Source organism: Carcharhinus amblyrhynchos, unplaced genomic scaffold (assembly GCF_965287045.1).
Source record: "Carcharhinus amblyrhynchos unplaced genomic scaffold, sCarAmb.v2.hapA scaffold_449, whole genome shotgun sequence".
NCBI lineage: Eukaryota > Metazoa > Chordata > Chondrichthyes > Carcharhiniformes > Carcharhinidae > Carcharhinus > Carcharhinus amblyrhynchos.
In genome coordinates, this window is record NW_027650189.1 from 20952 (window position 1) to 44138 (window position 23187).

Genomic DNA, 23187 nt, shown 5'->3' on the forward strand with positions numbered 1-23187 from the left:
TGAATTGGCCTGATCAGTCATCTTCAGCCACACCGCAACCAGCCTCAAAATGACTAATGGTGTCGAGGTCCTCATTGATGACGATGGACGAACAACAATCCAATTCAAATCTGTGCTACCAAAATGAATCATCTTGCAGTGATTCAGTGCAGCATTCCTTCAGTGCTGACCCTCTGACAGTGCAACAGTTCCTCAGTTCTAACGCGCTGGCAGAACAGCATCTTGGTATTCATGACCCACTGAGAAAGCTGTACTCTCTGAATAATGACATTGCAACAGTGCTGCTCTGAACCAGCCATCTGTGGTTTGAGAAATGAAAGGAGGGCACGTGTGATCTGAGGTGGACTCATTTCGATGGCCAGAGCGGCCCACGTCATCCATTTTAAAGTGATGGGTGACTCGTGCGAACAGGACAAACATTGTAAAAGAAACGATGGGATACGGTGTGGAGAGAGAAATTCCTTTTCTATTTCTCACGTATTGCTGCCGGTTTAATCCAATAACCTGTCTTTCCAAAACGCGTCCGTTAAAGTCTGTTCGTTGCCCTTGGGCGCACTGAACCGCGCGTGCGCAGATGCACAGCCAATCCCAATTTATCCAGAGCCGCGCGTGCGCAGATGTACATCCAATCCCGAGTCCGTTGGAGAGCCGCGCGTGCGCAGAGACACATCGCCTGCGAGTTCTTCAGAGCCGCGCGTGCGCAGTTACACATCCCCGCCCAAGTCCTCCGAAGAGCGCGCGTGCGTAGAGATAGACAGAGGCTTACGGCGAGTCGCGCATGCGTGTAGCCGAGAGGCGCGCATTTTTGAATTTTGATTCAAGTAACGGATATCCGCCGTCAAAAAAGTGAGTCCCAGCGGCTGGGGTGAAGCGACATCGAAGAAAACGGCATCCCCGGTTGTCAGGGTCAGTGTGGTCTGAGGCGGGTTGTTTTGTTTTTGTTCGAGTGTAGGAGTTGGGCCGATGGGGAAAAGTGGGCCCTTCCCCCTGTTTGGCCACTCATACCGCCTGAGGGTTACCAATTCTCCAGGATTGGCCTGGAGGCTCCAGCAATGCAACTTCAAGTTCCACTGTTTGCAACCCAGGGGAGAAATCATCGGCACTTTAACTGAGATGTTTGGAATTTCCTTCCAACTTTTCTCTTCGCCAGATATAACAAAATTGAAAATGGGAAAACAGAAGCCAATTCGATCATTTTTGCCTTCCTCTGCCACAAAGTTGGTTGTGTTGGCCGACTAATGGCTGGAAATTCGGGGCAAGTCGTGTGATGAAACCTCCAGGAGTGCATTTAATCAGAGTTGGCAACCTGATATCAAATGCAGACAACCTGTGTGAACAGTCAGTCACACCCGGAGTGGACTGTAGGTTTAGAAGCCATGTAGATAAATTAAAAGTATTATTACCACGAGAAATATGTCAAAACATTTGGGTTTTGATATCAAAATGCTAAATAAGCAGTCATATAATGGAACAGAGTGAAACTTGTTTGAAGATAATTCAGACCCCCAAAATATAGAAGGGGACAATGGGAAGATAACCTGGAAGAAAAGTCGAAAAGCTTAAGGAGGGAGACTGAACTTGACAGCAGTTGAACCAAAACAAACATGGTCTATTGGTGAAAATCTGAGTAAAATATATATTAGAGGGAGAAATCATGGTAAATTATTTTCCTCATTTTATATGTATGAAAATGCTCTGGGATTTTGGAGTTCAAGTCCAAATCTTTCAACACCTTGCTCTCTGCACTCCTGAGAGCTCGAGCAGGGGAAAATGCAGAGTATTTGTTCTACTTTTAATTCAGTATTTTGATACTACTTTGCCCAGGTGTTCTAATCTCTCTTTTTGTTTTGCACAGGACAAAATGGATATTTGTAAGTCAGTGTCCCGAGTGGGCACTGCTGATTACACTTTTGTTTCTCCAGCAACAAGGCGACAGGCAATTCAGGGCCAAAAGAATGCAATGAAAATAGATGTTGCACTGAATGATGATGAACGTGAAAGGAGGGAGAGAAGGCGCTCAAAGGTGACTGACCTGCAGCTAAGTGGGACAGAGAGCCCATTGGTGTCTCCAATGCAAAGGTAGGGCTTTTATTCCATTTATTTGTCTTAACATGCACACAGCAAGGATCCTTAGGTAGCCAGGAGCAGAATTCTTTTGCTTTCTACCATTTAGGCTTCTGCCTGCTATATCTGACTATCTTTCTGGTGTATTTTTTCCTCCTCCTTAATCTTGAGCATTTTCTGGGATCCTTCTCAATTGCCATTACATGTTGATACAGTATTGGTTACTGACATTGCTGGTGCATTGTCATGTCTTCTCCTGAGGTTTGGTTGAATGCTGAGCTGTGCATGAGCACTGACTGTCACTCATTTTACAGGGGGACCCCACAATCCTTTGCAGCCAAGCTGTCAAATAATCAAATATCTGAACACTATTCTACCTGCATCAAACTATGTTCTGAAAATGTAAGTAAGAGTTAACCTTTGTTCTCACTCTGGAACCGAACCGGTTTGTGCTTCGCAATGATTCAGGAAAGAAATGGGCTTCTTAAACGCTTGGGATTTGAACTTGTTGAATCAAGTTGAAAGGATCATCCTTTGTGCAAAATTTAGGCTGACACTTGATTGGAATTCTAATCAAATGGCTACATTTTGAGAAGTGAGCCTCAAGACCACAATTTGTCAAACATGGTTCCTTCAACATTAAAATTTGACTACGTTACCTTTAAAAATACAAATAGTAGCAGCATGGAATAACAGGAATACACAGCAGGTCTGAAAGATGTCATGTCAAAATTTCAGATTTAAATGCTGAGTCCTGCTGTTTATTTGTAGCCACAGAACCATAGAAAATTACAGCTCAGAAATAGGCCTTTTGGCCCTTCTTGTCTGTGCCGAACCGTTTTTTGCCTAGTCCCATTGACCTGCACTTGGAACATATCCCTCCGCACCCCCCTCATCCATGTACCTGTCCAAGTTTTTCTTAAATGTTAAAAGTGACCCCGCATTTACCACTTTATCCGGCAGCTCATTCCACACTCCCACCACTCTCTGCGTGAAGAAGACCCCCCTAATATTCCCTTTAAACTTTTCTCCCTTCACCCTTAACCCATGCCCTCTGGTTTTTTTTCCTCCCCTAGCCTCAGTGGAAAAAGCCTGCTTGCATTCACTCTATCTATACCCGTCAAAATCTTATACATCTCTATCAAATCTCCCCTCATTCTTCCACGCTCCAGGAAATGAAGTCCTAACCTATTCAATCTCTCTCTGTAACTCAGCTTCTCAAGTCCTGGCAACACCCTCCTGAACCTTCTCTGCACTCTTTCAACCTTGTTTTCATCCTTCCTGTAACTAGGTGACCAAAACTGTACACAATACTCTAAATTCGGCCTCACCAATGCCTTATACAACCTTACCATAACACTCCAACTTTTATACTTGATACTCCGATTTATAAAGGCCAATGTACCAAAAGCACTCTTTACGACCCTATCCACCTGTGACATCACTTTTGGTGAATTTTGTACCTGTATTCCCAGATCCCTCTGTTCAACTGCATTCTTCAGAGTCCTACCATTTACCCTGTATGTCCTACTTTGATTTGTCCTTCCAAAGTGCAATACCTCACATTTGTCTGTGTTAAATTCCATTTGCCATTTTTCAGCCCATTTTTCTAGTTGGTCCAAATCCCTCTGCAAACTTTGAAAAAAATCCTCACTGTCCACTACACCTCCAATCTTTGTATCAGCAGCAAATTTGCTGATCTAATTTACCACATCGTTTGTAGGATCCTGCTGGTGTCACCTTGTGGTTGCTTTGCAGACACAGCAACAATCAGTGTAATTTATTCTGTCAAATGGTGATGTGACAAAATGTGTGTTACAGGTTTGAATTTTTTTTGCCTATTCATCCACAAAAATAATTTTTATTTGTACCATGTTAAAATTGTTTTCATTCGCAAAAGGTTTCCTAAAGCTTCTCAACGGGTGGCACAGTGGTTAGCATTGCTGCCTCAGCACCAGAATTCCAGGTTCAATTCCAGTCTCGGGTTTATTTGTGTGGACTTTGCGTGTTTTCCCCCTGTTTGTGTGGGTTTCCTCTGGGTACTCTAGCTACCCCCCACACTCCAAAGATGTGCTGGTCAGATGGATTGGCCATGTTAAATTGGCTCTTAGTGTCCTAAGATGTGTAGGTTAGGGGGATTAGTGGGGTAAATACATGAGATTACAGAGACAATGCAGAGGGTGGGACTGAGAAGGATGCTCTGTCAAAGAGTTGGTGCAGACTCAATGGGCCAAATGGCCTCTTATTGCACTGTAGGGATTCTATGATTCAAGATAACTGAAGTGATTGTGGATCTGGAGGCAGATGAATTCTTATTCATTTCCGAGATTGGTTGCTGCTTCTTTCAAGAGCTAACTAACGGCCAACATGATGACACATTTCGTCATTTGGAAAGATAACCTAACACCTTGATGTTGAAGAACTAGGGAAAAAGATATTAAGATTATTGGGTCAATCAAGCAGTAGCTGGTAACGCTGAATGTGAACTTGAGCTGCCATTTTGCAGAGATTGGAGGAGTGCCCATGGCTGGATATCCAGTTCATGGACTGTTAAAGTTTAAAGGTATTTGCAACAGACTTGAATTTGCAGCAATGTAGTCTAATTTGTTCTGTGACTTTTGTAGAAAATCACAACGAAGAATGCATTTGGTCTTCACCTGATTGATTACATGGCTGACCTCCTAAAAGAGAAGGAATCTGAACTCACCAACTTCAAGGTTAGGAAAGCATACAAAACATAAGATCTTATTCAACTGATTCTTATAACACCTCTCTGGTGATTTATCATTTTGAATTTTAATTAAACTTCTGATGTGTACATCATGGCTGCTCAGGATATCCAGCATTGGTGTTTCATCTTCACTGGCTATAGTCATTGCAAAGACTTGGAGGAACAGTGTTCTTCAATTTTCTCATTTGTATTATGGTGTGTTTTTATGTGCAAGTTGAATATAGTTTTATGAGCGTAAATGACTATACAGTTAATAATTTGATCGAAGAGCAAAATGTTGTGGATGCTGGAAACAAACAAAATTGGCAAGACTAGTCAGGCACTATTTGTGGAGAGAAACAGAGTTAAAGTTTCAGGTAGATGACCTTTCATCAAAACAGTGGGAGGATAGGAGCATAAAAGTTTTTGAGCCACTAGAATTAGGAAGGGGGCAGAACAATAAAAGGTAAGGTCTGTGATAGGGTGGAGAGCAGGAGACATTAACTAAGAAAAGATCTGTGGTGCAAAAGCCAAGGACAGTGATAATCAATATCATAAAGGTAATTGTGTCCAGGTGAGGCATCAATAGCTATAGCTGTGGAATTCACTTTCGGAAGTCGGATCAAAAACTGATGAGACACAGGTTTCTCCACAAACCTTCTTTATTGCATCGGAGGTGAGATCGCTATACCATACGCATCAAGCATGGGTTTGTGAGTCTCTGCCTGGCTTACAAAAGAGTCAGGTATACACGACAGAGATACATCCACATACTTCTGTTAGCCAATAAAGGCGTAGCTGTGTTGTTACATTTTGATTAGATTACTTTCGAGAACAAAAGGTGATAGCCACGCAAGGACATGGCTATTAAAGTTTCTGATTAGATTACTTTCAAGGACAAAAGGCCAATTGATAAGGCCCTGTCCTCCAAAGCCAGAACCACAATTACCTATTAGCAGTTTCTTTAAAGTGATCATTAGTTTCGGTGAGCCTTGTCGCCCTCGCTTCCATAACCAGTTTATCCCTCAACTGATTTCTAGTTACACATCCCAATTTTAACCCTTTCCTCTTCTCAATCTACCTTACACACATTCACATTCCCATTCCCTCCTTTTGTCATTTCATGACAATCCTCAGTGTCCATGAATGGGTCAAGGACAGGGGTTAGGGGGTTGCGTTTGGTTATGTTAACGAACAAAGCCTGTTTTCCAGGTAACAGATCCTGCATAGAAGACATCATACGTTGTAGAATGCACTTAAGGACAGCAATCCCCATGAATATTCCCATGATTACTATTCCCATGTAGATTGCAGCATTAATTAACCAATCACCCCATCCACCGTTTCCCCAGCTGCCCCATCCTTTTCCTTCCTTTATAACCCCTAACTGTTGGTCAATCTGGTTCACAAAACGGGTGATGTTAGCTGTGGCATCATCCAAACCCAAAATACACTTTCCCTCAACTATGGAGCATACCTCACCTTGGCGTGCTAATAGATATTCCAGGGCATATCAGTTTTGCAGTGAGAACAGTCTGAGTTTTTCCAGGCTCTGAGTAATCGCCTTAAGGGCTCCCCGGGTTGAGTTGCCCAGGGAGGTGAGGCCACAAGCAAAATAATTCCAGTTGTCAGCGGCCATCTGTCCAGAGGCAACTCCCAGGGAGAAGAAACCAGTGGTGCCATAACCGTGAACTTGTCCTGGCGAAAGGGCTGTCAACTCTTTATAGGCTGCACAAAACTCTTCGGATACTTCTCGTTTGTGATTCCGTGCTGGGAGTGTATAATATTGACCCCCAGGACTCCATTGTCCAGGGCAGGGTACAGCTGTTGGGTATAGGGTACCTACAGCTACCGAGTCCGGGTAAGGGTGTGTGAGGTAATTAGTAACCATTCCATTATAGAAAAAGAAATACCTGTGGTCTGTGTAGATAGTCTTAAAGCGTTTACTGCCCTTAGTTTTGACCTTATAGTAAGTACTCTCAGTACCCAGATAGATATCTACTAGGTTAGAGCAGTTCACTAGTCTTTGGCCGTGATCATCCAGATGAGTGAGATTGAACATTTGACCATGAGCCCGAAGGTGGGTACCGTTCATGTAGCCACAGACAAGTTGTTCTCCCTCCTGGAATCAGTGCAGATGCACATTACCCCATATTCGTTATCCTGGTATGCACAGCGTCGGTGGCAACAGGCTTTGTGGAAGCAAGGGTTTTCTTTGCATGTATAGATCTTGGAGCACCCCCATCCATGTCCCGCAAAACAATTTTCATAGCCCTGGTTGTTCATGGGAGCCGGGGACTCTTTGTTCCCACCAGAGGTTTTCTTTCCACCAGCTGCCTCCCATCTCTTGTTCACCTTCCTTCTTCAGGGGTGGGTAATAGCAATCTGCCGGTGGGGCTAGGTTAGGATCGTATTGGAGCTTAATACGTTCGGTTTCAGGGAGTGTCTTACTGGCTGTAGCACAATTGAAGGGGAGTTGTTCTCGGTCCCAAAGAGGATAGACTGAAAAGAGGGAACCAACTCCGATGGGTTTGGGATAACACACAATGGTATTTGTACCATAGAGGTATTGATGTACTTGATAGAAGTAGTTGCCGGTGATGTGGTTCTGGGGAACGTCCAGAACATCCAGGTTCGGGAATTCTCGTTTCTTTCGGACAAAGAGTCTTCCGCTCTTTCCTGCAGGAGGGGATCATCCACTAACGCTTCCCTGAAGCACTTTCTGTTATAGAGAAAACGATCATGTTTTCCCTCCGAGGGTTCTCTTTTACAAGTAAATTCAAATTTGCACTTCCAGTACCAACATGGTACGGTCCAAAGATCGCGTTTGTCTAAAACCAATTTTCTATCTGCCTTGACTAGGTACCCATTACAGAAGTCTATTTTAATCACATTCCACCATCCAAATATGCCTTCACAGGTGTCATTACAAACAAGAATATCCCATGAGCACAAATGATATACCTGGTTGGATTGAGTAGCCTTGCAAATAATGGTTCTAGCTTCTGACTCAAGGACTAGAGCCACTAGAACTAGCACCTTTTCCCTTAAGCCCATTCTCTTTATACTAACTCCAACTTCCTTCAGCTGTTACCTGCAGCGAGGGCGAGAGCAACGATAAGATCACACTTTATAACAATCAAAAAGCGTTGGGGAGGAACAGTTAGAAAGTCCAGCAAAAGTCTGAGATCCTGGTTTTTGAAGGTGACAGGTTTTTCTTCATTAGTCGTTCTGGATTAGGTGTGATCAAGCTGTCCAATGCTTACAGTCACTCAGATGTATCCATCTTTCCTGCCCTTTCACCTTCACCGCAGTTGGAGTCTGTAGCAGAACTTGGACGGGTCCTCTCCAGCGAGGTCCTAGTTTGGGTCATTCCCAGTCACGAATCAGCACCCAGTCCCCGGTTTCGACTCCTTCCCAATCTCCGTCCTTGTCGGGTGGAGGTCTGTTAGATTCCTTTACCTGAGTGTGATAAAACTTCAGAGACATAGTCAAATGTTTAAAATATTGCTGGAGTTGGTCAGACATGACATGTAGATCTATCTAGGGCGGAGGAGGTGTAGCGCTATCCCATGGGGTTCTAAGTGGGCGCCCATATATTATCTCAGCAGCGTTTGTACCGGTATGGGGAGGTAATGCGCTTATGTTAGAGTGCCAATGGGAGGACCTTTAACCAATTCAGCCCTGTCTCGAGAGTAAGTTTGGTTAGCTTATCCTTAAGGATTCCACTTGCATGTTCTACCATCCCCGCGGCCCTTGGGTAAAGGGAGCAGTGGAATTGTTGGTTAATTTTAAGCACAGAGCATAGTTCTTGGTTGATCTTTCCAATAAAGTGTGGCCCGTTATCGGAAGAAAGTCTTTGTGGTATCCCAAACCTAGGGATTATTTCCTTGAGTAGGATCTGCAGTACTGTGGAAGCCTTGTTATTCGTTGTTGGGAATGCTTCAATCCATTTTGCTAAACGCAACAACAATTACCAGGCAATACTTATAACAATGCACTCTGGGTCATTCGATAAAGTCCATCTGCCAAGTATCAAAGGGACTGGCTGGAATTGGTGTACTCCCTTTGTTGCAGCCAATAGATTTGCCAGGGTTGACTTTCTGGTATATGAGACAGTTCTTTGCTTGTTGTTCTGCCGCCTCATTAAGTTGCGGACTCCACCATGTCCTTAGAAGGAGTCTACACATTCCCTCCTTTCCAAGGTGAGTGTCCATATCTAACTGATCAATTAGCAAAGGCAGGAGGGTATCCAGAACGCAGACTTGACCAACAGGTGTACCCCAAAGGGCGGTATCAGGATCCAGGCGGCAGTGGTGCTGCCGCCAGGTGTCCCGTTCCGAGGCAGGGACATCCCCCTGTAGAGTAAGAAGGATGGACATGTCTGGATTACCTTTGCCAGTCTGCACAGTTAAGACTCGTGTGCCTGTGGAAACAATAAGTAGCTGTGAAACCAAGGCCTGTCGAGCCGCTACATCAGCCGCGGAGTTCCCGTGGGAGATAAGGGAGTTGTCAGTGGCATGGGCAACGCATTTGATAATGGACAGTCGTTGGGCAGAAGAATGGCCTGGAGGAGGATGTCAATATACACAGAGTTTGGGGCGGGGGGGGGGGGGGGCGCAGATGAAGTTTGGAAACCCCGGGTAGCCCATAAGGTACCAAAATCGTGTGTGACCCCAAACGCATATCAGGAGTCCGTACATATGTTGACCACCCTATTAACAGACAATGTACAGGCACGTGTGAGTGCAAAAAGTTCAGCTTTCAGAGCTGAAACAGCGGGCACTAATGCCACCGCTTCAAGAGTGGAGAAGTCAGAAACTACTGTGTAACCGGAGAGGTGGTCACTGGCAGACAAGACAGAGGAGGAACCGTCTACGTAAAGGACGAGATCAAGACCGGGGAGAGCCTGGTCAGTGAGGTCGGGACAAGGAGAGGTCAGGAAGTGATTGAGCTCGGCAGGAATGGGGGCAGTTTCTGATAAATGTCTAAGGCTTTGGGCATGAATTTAAAAAATCTCTTAAAGGTGCACTAACATCAGCAATAAAATACAGAGAATAAGATGGAGGGACAGGTTCTGATTCAAAGTTGAAATCAGTATCGAGTCTGAAAGACCGCAGAATGCCGTGATGAAAGATGAGCTGCTGTTCCTTGAATTTGAATTGAATCTTTTTGGAACGTTGTCACATACCATGGATAGAAAGATCGCAGTTTGAGCAGAGTTGAGAATTAAAATGACAAGTGACGTGAAGAGGTAGGCCATTTAATATTGAGATGAGGTAAAAATTCTTCGCTTACAGGATGGTGAATCTTTTGAATTCACTGCATATGAGGGCTGTGTTGGTCGAGCCATTGAGCGTAATCGACAATAATCAATGGAGTTCTAGATTTTAAACATAACAAGGTACATGGGGACAGTGAGGGGAAATGGCATTCCAGTTTAAGATTAGCTGTGATCTCGTTGAATGATGGAGCAAGCTTGTGTAGGGAGGAGAGGAGGTGAATCTCTCCCTATTTGCTATGTTTCTATTCTTTTGGATTTAAGAGGTGCTCCAAAAGTACTATGCTTTGTCGCTCCAATGTAGAGGAGACCAGATCGTGTACAGTATACTAGTTGTTAAATCTATTTTGAAAATGTATGTATCACACCATTTTGCTAAACTGGTACTTCATAATTTATAACAGATGGCAGCTGGCACCTTGGATGCCAGTACTAAGATCTATGCTGTCAGAGTGGATGCAGTTCATTCAGATGTGTTCAAGATCCTAGGAGGTCTGGGAAAGAACAGTGAAGAGCCAGGTGCTGGTGAGCAACTGCAAATATACTTTGTTTTTCTTGCTTAGAAGTAAAGTTTAAATAGTTTTATTACTTTTCAACACCAAGGTGCATCAAGTGCAGCTGTTAGAATATGTGGAATATTTGATTTCTTTTCTCCAGTTCCCTAAAATAAAAAAAATGTGATTAAGAAAAAGCTCTGGTTTGCTTTCAGAAGTTTTGCTATTTTGTGTGCTCTAATATATTATCACTCTCTCTATGTATGTAGAGGTAAATCCTGAGTCTTCTGAAGATCAGAATGCAAAAGGCTCTCAGAAGCATAACAGAAGGAAGCACTCATACAAAACCATTGAGCAGAACTTGAGCAACATCACATATGGAGCAAAGGACATGAAATGTGAGGTGAGATTTTTTTTTTTGAAAGTGACCATGTGATTCAATGGGTGCCAAAAATTCCTCTGTGCTCAAGACAATGAGGGTCAATAGGCTGCTCAACTATTGATAGCATTGAGGCTGCACTTAACACAGTCTTTCTTAACACTGCACATTGATATTAAGGTGAATTCTGCTAGATGTTTCAATGAGAAACAGAAAACATTATTTACTTTTACATTAATTTCCCATGATATATTTGCATCAGGAAACTGAGGAAAGTTCTTATTTTCTTTCATGAAGCTTAGTATCTTTGCTGTGTTCGTTTCATTATGTAATTATGTAAAGTCCATGGAATATGCATCTCACTTGAAGTAAATAATTTTAATGCCATTCTTAGTGCCCTGAGGAAATGAAGAATGATAGTTTGTGTTTTTTCATATTTTAATAAAATATTAATAAAGAATGGAACATCAATATATCTTTGTTTCAGAAGCAAAACAAAAATGCTGGTTCCGAACACACTTTCAGCAACGTTTAATGGATACCTTATATTTTGTAGATTGACCCAATGTTCCAGAAGGCTGCCTCATTGTTTGATGAATGCAGCACAGTGGGAGTTTTCATGGTTAATCTGCAGACGTACGGACACTCCGCTCAGCTGCTATTTGATTCAGATGCCAAACTCATTGAAACTGGTCCTGCACCAGAATTGCCACCCATTAGCCATGTGGAGATATCTGAACTTGCAGGCAAGTAAATTAAGCAATGTTTTTATTGAGGGTTTTCCATTTTATCACAAGACTCAACAAATCCCCAAAATCTAGCACAGTACAGTAATCCTTATTCTACACATACAGAGAAGACCAGTAAATAATCATAAATGGTTCGCATTATCAATCATTGTAGCCGGTTCTCCTTTCGTATGGATGCATGGGGGATTTGGCGATAACTTGACAAAACCATGAGCATATAGCAGCATGGTGCATGTCTTCCTCCACAAGGTAACAAGAACAGGGCTACACAATATACCTCTTACTGTTATGAGGTAAAATGATTCTACCCATTTCCCTTCATCAAAGAAATTCTTAACAGGATGGTATGCCCATCATACATTTCATGAACAAAGTGCTCATATCCCATGGAATAGGATTTTATTCCATGTGCTTATCTATAAACTGCCTCTGTCTAATTTTCTATTTAACTTCTGACAGACCTTCAGCAGTCTCTGAAAGACAAGACAATCTGTTCTTCATTTGAAGATTTTCAGTTTACAATGCTCAAGGAACCACTGTCACTACCCCAGCAGCAAGTCAATATTAAAGAGTCACCCAAGAAAGGCTAGAAGATATCGAAGGATTAGCCAACCATACCTGAGCATGCACCAGTTCATACCTGGTTGCCAGATGAGGCAACCCTGGAAGCTGATGACATATTCAACCAGCTCCTGATTGATCCATTGCTGTGGCTGCCCAATTTGGCAATGATCTTGGCTACATCTTTCAGCTGATGAGTTTTTCCAGCAGATGGTCTTTCTGTCCACTTTAATTCTTGCTCTCCTGACCTGGCAAAGAGCCTGCAGTTGGAAGCAGCGTTCTGATAATTCCATTTGGCCATTGTCCCGAAATGAGCCCAGACAAGAATTGTCAACAGGTTATCAATTCAAAGTGAGTTGACACTTGCCTTGTTCCTCATTATTATCTATGCACTTGTTTGCAGTTAAAATCATTTTATTAAGAACCATGGCAGTTTTTCTTCCCTCCTTCCTTGCTACAACAGAACAACCTTTGTGCTCAAATGAGTCCATGCTATTCTACTTTGTGCACATCACCCAGTTCCCACAGTTTGTTAACAAGACATTTAGCTAATTTTGAACGAGATATTAAAAGTTAGTGATTGAGCAGCTGGGATCTAAAAAAATTCCAAATACAACAAATTAATCATTATTTCAGATCATATAATCAGATCAGAACCAAGTTTTGATGCTTATATTATCTCAGCCTTCCAGTAACTTTGGCTAATGGCCTTGCCATTTTGTTCAGACATATCTCATGGAATTTGGTTTTATTCCTTCTGCTTATCTATAAACTGCTTCTGTCTAATTTTCTGTTTAACTTCTGACAGACCTTCAGGAGTCTCTGAAGGACAAGACAATCTGTCCTTCATTTGAACATTTTCAGTTTACAAACTGGGACAGTGAAGCCCACAATCAGGTAAAACAGACAGTCTCTATCACTTGTGTTATCTTCCCAGGATAAGTCTCCTCATGTTTCTAGATGTATATTTGTGGAATAAGGAGTTCTGGTATCTTCAGTGTTTTCTGTAAAATAAGATGGTTGAACTTCGTATTGCCTTGCTGGTTATTCGTGTTTACTTTTGCAAGTAGTTTGTACTGCACTGTTGTTCTCGGATTGGATTAGTGCAATGGAGACAGATATTTGGGGGGGATGGTGGGTGGGGAGAGAATTTCTTAGTGCCCTGTGAAGGATATTTCACTGAATGAACAGTGCTCATTTATCTAATTTTGTTTTGATTTTAATCTTTTACTACTTTGTGTTTGTTGGTAATCCTTTCAATCTAATTCCAACTCATTCAGGTTGATTTATAATCGACCATTGTGAGCCCTGACAATAGTCTTGTTAGTAAGCACACAGCTCCAACTATTCAATTTCTTCTCCTCAGGCTGTTTCTTCCATGATGGAGAAATTCAAGAAAAGTAACCACTTATTCGATATGAATGCAGAATCAGAATTTGCAGATAATCAGATTGGAGGTAATGCCACTGTGGTGGATGATTTTGACGGTGATCTTTGCGATGATGCTGGCGACCTGGGTCAGGATTTTGAGAAGCAGCTTGAATCCTCCATGATGGCAAATGGTCAAGGCTGGTAAGAACAGTAGTTTGTTTATTAGTAACACAACTAGGCTTGCATTAATATTGCATGAACTTACTGTGAAAATAAAATGAGATAAAAGCAAAATATTGTGGATGCTGGAATGTGATATAGAGTCATCCAGCCTGGAAACGTTGGCTGTATTCTCTTGCCACAGATGCTCTCAAACCTGAGATTTTTCACCATTCTGTTTTTGTTTCTGGTAAGAACAGTGTTTCACAAGCTCCAGAAACCTTGACAGTCACATGATGCTCCAGGAATGCATGTCTACAATTGTTTCATTGAAAATAAGTTACAATTTTAAATAAAAGTAACACAGTTGCTGAAGTTGCTATTTAGTATGAGACCTGAGTTATAAGGGTCGACTTGGGATTGAAAATCTGTTCATCTGAATGTTTCTAAACTAGAAAATAGTTCGTTAACATTTTCCATCTCTTCAATAGTAAGGAAATTATTCCCCTCTCAGATGTGGATTTCAATAGTCTCTGTGTCCAGCTTTCAAACCAACCAGGGGAATATTCCTACTTCAGCCCCAGAATAATGAAGATGTGGGCAGGCCCTAATCACTGGCATTTCAAACCGCGACAGAAAGGTGAGTGTAACAACAGAGATTCCCTACAGTACAGAAGAAAGCCGTTCAGTCCTTTGAGTCTGCACAAACCCCCAGACCTACCCTGCAACCACAAGCATTTATACCCCACTCATCCATATAAGCTTCCATCTTTTTGGATTGTGGGAGGAAACTGGAGCACTCGGAGGAAACCCATGCAGACACGGAGAACGTGCTGGAATTGAACCCAGGTCTCTGGCACTGTGAGGCAGCTGTGCTAACCACTGTGCCACAGTGCTGAACAATAGATGTACAGATCCTGTGCCAGAGCTGCTGAAGAGTGAGCATGTTCGTTTCACTGTAATAAAATAATCCTTAGGAATTGGTTCTCTAAAAGTCAATTCTATTTTTCAATTGTATCTCAATATGATCAGCTGTGCTCTTATCAATGGGCAGAAAGGTCTGCTGCTGTTTGTAATTCATATGCTGATATTTGTTGAGGGATTTGTATTTCCACTCAGAAAATTTAATTGGGTAGAACACTAAAGGTCAAACGATTTTAGTAAAGCTTGATAATTAAATGTCAGACAAATACTCTAAATTCCATAGTCTGAGTATTCTGAAGCAGATAACAGAACAAGATGTAACTGAGTATAGTGAGTAACACAGAACTGGTATGAAATATGAACTGTATTTGACTGAATGTTAGTGATTCACTGCAGTTTCAGTAATTTTGTTTTTCTCTCTCTCGAGCAGAGGCCATCAGTGATAAAAATAGGAAAAAGCAAGCCAAGAAAATATTTGAAATTGACTTTGATGAGAAGATTAACTTTGAGACTCAGTTCAGAGAGACCAGGGTTGGTATAACAACATTAGAGTGTGCAGCACAAGGGTTATGTTTTTTTTAAATTTCAAATGAACAGATCCAGATTAAAAACCAAGAGCCATTTTAGTAGCAACATCTGAGGTTGAAATGGAAAGTAGTTAAACGTGATTTTAAAGGGGAGGGGAAGGTTAAAAGGGGGAGGGTGTTGAAAATTCCCGAGTTATAATTTAGTAAGGGGAAGAGGGCTGGTATGGATTGTTTGGGCTGAGTGGCCTGCTGTGTGGTGATGACCATAATGTTAAAATGGAAGTTGAGATTTTAAAAATTAACTTACGAGATTGGGCGTCGCTGGCTAGGCTTACATTTATCGCCCATCTTGCATTATCCTTGAGAAGGTGGTGGTGAACTGCCTTCCTGAACCATTACAGTTCCTGTAATGTAAGTACAGCCACAGTATTGTTTAGGTGGGAGTTCCATGGGTTCAAAAGTGGAATGGAAAAAAGATTCAAAACTTTGAGAGGAATTAAAGCAAGAAGTAATACGGATGTTAAAAACTGCTTTGTGACATGAGCAGTGGGTTTGTATTGTGAGATGTATGTAAGTGTCAGTTAACATTCAGTCTAAGTTGCCAGACATCAATTTGGAATGTGCTGTACACAGACTCACAGATCATGCACAGCATCTCCACATAAAAGTCTTAAAGGGATTGTGCAGTGCAAGAAATGGGCCACGCATGGGAAGGACATTAGAGGGCTCATGAACGTTGGTTCTTTCAAGTTGGACTGTCATTCCTACTTCCATTCCACAAGATCACCACATTGTATAAACATGCACGGGCTATGGTTTGTGTCTGTGAGGATCCCTGTATGCGGTTGTCTTTCCAAATGGCTGTCACTTGTTTTATGAATTGAAAGCAAGAGGTTTTATTTACGAAGCATTACTGTTGTAATATTTCTTCTAGGCTGCCACAATAATCTCAAAAGCTGCATTGGACCGACGCAATAGAAAGCTGACGACGTTGCCGACTGATTTCCATTATGACCCGGACAACATTACCCGTCTGTTCCTTAAACCTTCTGTTACGGTAACTGGAGCATTTTTTCCAATAAATTAAAATCATGGAACATGAACAATGTCAAATGTCCTGCCCCATGTCACTCAATCAGTATTGAATATTTACAAGTTAATGCACCTGAAAAGAGGTCAAACACATCAAGGAATGTGAGTTGGGCTCAATTTCATAATTCTCCGTGTGACATGTTTCCATTATTCACTGGTCCACTCTGGAGAAGTGAACTGCTTCCTTCTGGGAATGGAAATTAATGATGATTGCCCCTTATGTATGAGTTGTTGGAAGAAACTAGACAAATTGCCTCTCCTGACGACTGGAATTGTGACTAAAAGAAAATGGAGGCAAATTACTTAAATAAGAATATGTCTAAGTTAGGGTGCACTCCCAGGGAAAAGCTTCCTACTATTCTGTTCAATCAAGTGCTTGCAAGTTAGATACTACATGATTTTGATAGAGAGTGATACTCCTTCACCCTCCAACTTAGAACACCACGTAGCGCTTCCGGTTCTTACTTGAAGCATGACGAATGAGTTGCTAACATCCTGTGCCCAAACACTGAATTTGCTTAGTTATGTTGGAAGGGGGATCTAAATGATGGACAGTAAACCTGTCAAAGGTACATATATTTAAAATAGGTGTGGTCGAGGACTCTGTGTTCTCCATTAAATTGTGTACTTTTCATTCAAATGATGACACTTGACCCAGATGCTGGTAACCTTTTCAAAGTTAGAGTAATGTTTCCTGATTTGTATTGTTGGCTCCATTACTATGATCACTGTGAAATATTTCACTAAAATTGTTTGCAGATAAAGCGGAATATGAAAGAAAGCATTTGCCCGGATCAAGATGAAAGAATTGGGGAATATGACTACAACAACCCCAATGATACCTCAAACTTCTGTCCTGGAATTCAGGTCTTTGTTTATTGCTCCATACACTCTTTGAAGATTTTTATTAATAAATTCCTTTGTTAACATTGCTCCATTTTTATTTTTTATACAGCCTGATAGTGATGATGAACATGATGGCTTTGTTGCTGCAAATGACTCCTTTGATGCTATATTGGAGCAAGATGAGAATGGCTTGGAGCTCAATAGAAAAGGATTAAACATCACAACTTATGGAGGAGAAAACTTAGTAGCAGAGCCACAGAAAGTAAGTGGATTTCAAGCTGTAATCAAAACTGCAAAATGATTTATCCGTATTTCAGGCAATGTAGGGGAGTAGGAATACCTGTTCTTGATGTTTCAACAGGCCCTGCACTGGAATATGTGGCACTAGTAAATGTTCCTGTACAGATATGTCACCATGTTCCAGCCTGCATCAATTGTAACAGATTAAGAAGAATAGAGGACTCGGGGCGGGGGGGGGGGGACGAAAAAAAACCAGATTTGATTCCTCAAGTCTCTTATTTGTTGCCTGAATGTTGCTTTTGTAAGGGATTGCTGTGGTAGATAGTTCATCAATGGTAAAGTTGAAGGTCTGTTTTTCCACTTCACATTGTGTTGAATGGAATAAGAAATGTGATGGATGGCTACGAGCTTACAGGCTCACAATTCTAATCCAAAATTCTGATTATTTAAAGGTCAACAAAATCCTGCTGAATTATTCAAAGACAGCAAAAAAGATGGATGTGAAAAGACTGAAGCAGAACATGTGGGAACTCCTAACTGAAAATACAAATATCCCAGATAGAAAGGTGAAAAGTGTGCTGAATAGGATTAGCAAATGTTAGTAAACATCCAGATGTATAAAGTTTAGGTACACCAAAAGGAAACTGTTGCTGCTGCCAGTGCAGAGTTACCCTGAGGAGCCACAATTAGCTCACTCAGCTAATATTCACTGCTGGAATCCTACAGTCATAGAGGTTTACAGCATGGAAGTAGGCCCTTTGGCCCAACTTGTCCATGCCACCCTTTTTAAACCCATAAACTAATCCTAATTGCCCGCATTTGGCCTATATCCCTCTATACCCATCTTATCCATGAAACTAAATGCTTTTTAAAAGACAAAATTGTAACTGCCTCTATTACCAGCCCTGGCAGCTTGTTCCAGACACTCACCATCCTTTGTAAAAAAAAATTGCCCTTCTGGACACTTTTGTATCTCTCCCCCCTCACCTTAAACTTATGCCCTCTAGTTTTAGACTCCCCTACCTTTGGGAAAAGATATAAGAACATAAGAAATAGGAGCAGGAGTAGGCCATCTGGCCCTTCGAGCCTGCCCCACCATTCAATAAGATCATGGCTGATCTGTCGTGGCTCAGTTCCACATTCCCGCCCTCTCCCCATAACCCTTAATCCCCTCTCTTATCAAAAACCCATCAACCCTCTTCTTAAAAATATTTAGCGAGGTAGCCTCCACCACTTCAACAGGCAGAGAATTCCAGAGATTCACCACCCTTTGAGTGAAGAAGTTCTTCCTCAACTCCGTTCTAAACCGCGTGGAGAAAAGATATTGACTATCTAGCTGATCTTTGCCCTTCATTATTTTGTAGACCTCTATAAGATCACCCTTCAATCTCCTGCGCTCCAGAGAAAAAAAGTCCCAGTCTGTCCAGCCTCTCTTTATAACCCAAACCATCAAGTCCCGGTAGCATCCTAGTAAATCTTTTCTGCACTCTTTTTAGTTTAATAATATCCTTCCTATAATAGCGTGACCAGATCTGTACACAGTATTCCATCTGTAGCCTTACCAATGTCTTGTACAACTTCAACAAGATGTCCCAACTCCTGTATTCAATGTTCTGACCAACGAAATCAAGCATGCTGAACGCCGTCTTCACCGCTTTGCCCACCTGTGACTCCACTTTCAAGGAACTATGAACATGAACCCCTAGATCTCTTTGTTCTGTAACTCTCCTCAATGCCCTACCATTAACTGACTAAGTCCTGCCCTGATTCAATCTAGCAAAATGCATCATCTCACATTTGTTTAAATTAAACTCCATCTGCCATTCATCAGCCCACTGACCCAATTGATCAAGATCTCACTGCAATCGGAGATAGCATTCTTCATAGTCCCCTATGCCACCAATCTTGGTGTCATCTGCAAGCTGAGTAACCATGCCTTCTATATTTTCATTCAAATCATTAATAGAAATGACAAATAATAGTGGGCCCAGCACTGATCCCTGAGGCACAGCACTGATCCCTGAGGCACACCAATGGTCACAGGCCTCCAGTTTGAAAAACAACCCTCTATAACTACCCTCTGGCTTCTGTCAAGAAGCCAATTTTGTATCCATTTAGATATCTCACCCTGGATCCTGTGAGATTTAACCTTATGCAATAACCTACCATGCGGTACCTTGTCAAAGGCCTTGCTAAAGTCCATGTAGACAACATCCACTGCACTGTCCTCATCTACCATCTGCAATCATTCGAAACCTGTTTAAAATAAACTCATTTTTAATGATCAGGTTGTGAATTCAAGGCCGCCTTCAGAAATTTAAATAGATAATTGACGTCGACAATCCAGTGCAGTATTGGAGTTTTATAAGGTACCTTCTTTTGGATGAAAGGCTAAATTGAGGACCTTTGCCCTTTGAGTGATACAAAGAATGCCATAGGACCATCTTGAAAAACAGCAAAGGGGTTCTTCCATGTCTCCTGGCCACTATTTACCCTGTGAACAACATCACTAAAGTAGATTATCTGGTTGTTATTGTTATTTATGGGAGTTTGGTGTGCACAAATTAGCTGCTATGCTTCCTATGGGCAGCATTTTATGGCCACCTGCTTCTAGGTTTACAGCGGGCCCCCATAAAATTCCCCATTGGTCTTTCCCCTTGCCCTGTGAGAAATTATAACAGGAGGATGTGGCTTGGGGTGGCCTGCCTGCTCTTGCCTCAAAAATCCAAAGGAAAATATAACCTAATGGACATCTGGCATTGACCAAGGCACTGCCAATTCTTGGCTACTTTCGTGCTGTTTCCCACCTGGTTGCAATTTAGAGTGGGGAGAAGCGAGTGTATGCCCACATTACATTTTCCCCATTTTGGTCTGGTTCCCTCTCCTCCAGGCACCCCTTGCCTCTTTGGCTTTTCTGACTTCTCTCTAACCCCCAGTCTGTCCCTCCTGGTCCTGGCTGGGGACAAGCCATTGTCCTCGTAGTAGCTACAATTCCTGGTGGTACCGCTGGGATTACAAAGGTAATGGCCCATCAGATTCATTGGTAGCTTTCTTCAGACAATTAATGACAGCTGGACTGAGATCAGTGCATTTGCTGCTGAAGTTTGGAGCCCCGCTGCCTAAAATATATTTCAGTATGTTGCAATTGTGATGCCATTTCTAAAGTAATTGTTGGCTATTAAATCTTGTGCCATGTGCTCTGGTTAAGAAAGGTCCTATATAAATGCAAGTTTTTAAAAATTCTTCCTTTAAACAGAACGGAGTAACTGAGGAACTGGAAATCGATGTAATGACAGTGAAAGGACAGCAAAGCTTCACAACGATCACACAGAATCTGTTTGAAAGGTTGTTTTTCTTTAACCTTGTGTGGATCACCTGACCGATAAAAGTGTGCTGTCTCTCTGTTCAAGGAACCATCATTTTGTACTAGAATGAAAAATTGTAATTTATTTCAGAAATATTCCTTCAAGTAATAACGGAATGCAAGGAGGAGGAGGTTATTTGTCTTAGTCAGTTTGCGTCGGCTCTTTCAAAGAATAATTTCTTTAGTTCCACTTTGCCCACATCTCAGAATTATTTCTCCTTCAAATGAATGAATGATCCTGCTGATAATTGTAGGGACACAATGCCCAAAAGAGCACAACTATCAATCTGGAGGGTGTGGAGACCAGCCAGCTTAGTAGGTTTTAATTTCATCTGGCTATTGGTCGTAACACCTGCATTTATTGTCCCACCCCAATCACCACTAAGAAGACAGGTGGTGCTGAGCTGTCACCTTGAATCCTGCAGTCTTAGTCGTATTGGTAGACCCACTGTGCTTTTGGGAAGGGAGTTCCATGAATTGGATACAGTGGCAGTAAAGGAACAATCACACATCTCCAAACAGATGCTGTGTGAATTGGAGGAAACTTGGTAGGTGAATGGTGTTCCCATGTACTGAGAACATGAGTTCCCTGATATTCATGAGCATGACTTTGCAGAGTCTACAGGGTAGGGTGTGTCTTTGTTGTATAGGCAGTGCTTAGGTCAATGCCAGGTGTCCATTAGATTTTTCATTGAATTTTTGTGTAGAATTTTTCAGTGGTTGAGTTATTTCAGGGCAAAGTTAAAAATTAACCATATAGCTGAGTCTAGCGTGAGTGAAAACTGGATAAGGACAGCAGATTTCCTCCCCTTAAGAACATCGGTGAATCAAATAAATTTGTGAGACAATCTGATATTTTCATCATGATTGCTGAGACCAGACAGAATTTAAATTTCTACAGCAGCTCTGCTGAGATTTGAAATCATGTCTGGAGTATTTATCTGGTGTCTCTGGATTATCTGTAACATTCCCACTATATTCCAGTTGCTTCTGTGCACTTCATTGTATCAATGCCATGTTTGTGTTGAATCCGTATTTTTTTTATAATATCCACAGATTGCCCAGTACAATGGCGAAGAACCTGTCCGTTCCCATGGCGTTTGCTTGTTTGCTGCATTTAGCCAATGAAAAGGTATGTAGACAACATTATTTCATCAAATGAATCACCATCATGTAACTAGAATTGAGCGGCCTTGAGGTTAGTCCTTACAAACTGCAGGTTACAGATGGGAGAACTAGGACTGTTTGAAGCTGAGCTGAGCATTGATCGTAATTACAATTCGTAGGGCTGGAGTCGCTAAGACGTTTAGGTTGCATGTTTAAATACATTCTATTATCTTGCAGAATCTTGCAATTGAAGGAAAGGAAGACTTGTCGGATGTTGTTATCAAACAAGGAATTTGAAGACATCCTGGTTGTACATAACTGTAAAAGATTGGTTCAAAGGATTGTACATAGTTGTAAGTATTTTCTATCATTGTAAGCCTTGTATCATGGCTGTTACCTCGTCTCATGAATGATTACAAGGCATATTTTCACTGTCATGTATGTAAATGTAATTTGAAAAGTGTCAAGAACTCAGCTGCTTTGAAATTATGTTTCATTAATTTTAAACAATTAAAATACTTGCTAATGTTGCAGAGGATGTTTTTGATAAATAGATCAAGTATTTGTAACTATTACCTAACCCATTGTCCTTTGAAAACTTTTTAAAATTTTTATAAAATACTTTTATTGCAACTGGTCTATTTGTTATACAAATTGAATAAAGATTTTTTTATTCATACACAGCAGGTTTGCATTGTGCATAAGATCAGCATTCAATGCCCATCCTTAATTACCCTTTGAGCTGCTTTCCTGATGACTGAAAACTTCCCTCTGAAGCCAAAGAGTCAATCACAGTGCTGTGGGTCTGGAATGACATGCAGCCTCAGCTCATTATCTTTCCTTCCCTTAAAGACATGATTGAAGTCAGTTGGGCTTTTGTTCAGTTAGTTTCACAATTACAAGTCCTGATACTTTCATTTAATAAGAGCATAATGAACTCTTTGACTATCAATCCAGCACTATGGATAAAGTATATTTGTATTGTGTGTTTGATTTATTATTGCCACATGTATCAGTATACAGTGAAAAGTATCATTTCTTGCATGCTATACAGACAAAGCATACCATTCGTAGAGAAGGAGTGCAGAATGCAGTGTTACAATCATATCTGGGGTTTAGAGAAAGAGCTACTAAATGCAGGTTAGGTCGATTCAAAAGTCTGATGGCAGCAGGGAAGAAGTTCTTGAGTTGGTAGGTATGTGACCTCAGACTTCTGTACGTTTTTCCTGATGGAAGAGAGAATGTCTGGGATGCGTAGGGTCCTTTAAAGTTTTTTTTTAGAAGTTTGTTCATTAGTCATAAGTAACGCTTACATTAAC

At 41.6% G+C, this 23187-nt stretch overlaps 1 protein-coding gene across 1 annotated transcript; it reads left to right on the forward strand.

Annotated features, from left to right (window-relative positions):
* Positions 1 to 843: 843 nt before the first annotated feature.
* Positions 844 to 22487, forward strand: ncaph (non-SMC condensin I complex, subunit H). Its single transcript, XM_080183858.1, has 18 exons — positions 844 to 922; positions 1856 to 2079; positions 2379 to 2466; positions 4689 to 4781; positions 10460 to 10580; positions 10819 to 10952; positions 11485 to 11674; positions 13047 to 13135; positions 13605 to 13810; positions 14260 to 14408; positions 15123 to 15223; positions 16154 to 16276; positions 17071 to 17178; positions 17267 to 17419; positions 17850 to 17963; positions 20654 to 20742; positions 21818 to 21893; positions 22106 to 22487. Exons 2-18 carry the CDS (start codon positions 1862 to 1864, stop codon positions 22163 to 22165), a joined length of 2112 nt encoding a protein of 703 aa, XP_080039984.1. The 5' UTR covers positions 844 to 922; positions 1856 to 1861; the 3' UTR covers positions 22166 to 22487.
* The last annotated feature ends 700 nt before the right edge of the window (positions 22488 to 23187 follow it).

What these genes read in the sequence shown, in the direction of transcription:
- ncaph (XM_080183858.1), top strand. Translation starts at nt 1,862, where the DNA reads ATGGATATTTGTAAGTCAGTGTCCCGAGTGGGCACTGCTGATTACACT. An exon ending in TTTCAAACCGCGACAGAAAG is followed by an intron (nt 14,409 to 15,122) that starts GTGAGTGTAACA and finishes TCTCTCGAGCAG; the next exon opens with AGGCCATCAGTGATAAAAAT. An exon ending in ACACAGAATCTGTTTGAAAG is followed by an intron (nt 20,743 to 21,817) that starts GTTGTTTTTCTT and finishes TAATATCCACAG; the next exon opens with ATTGCCCAGTACAATGGCGA.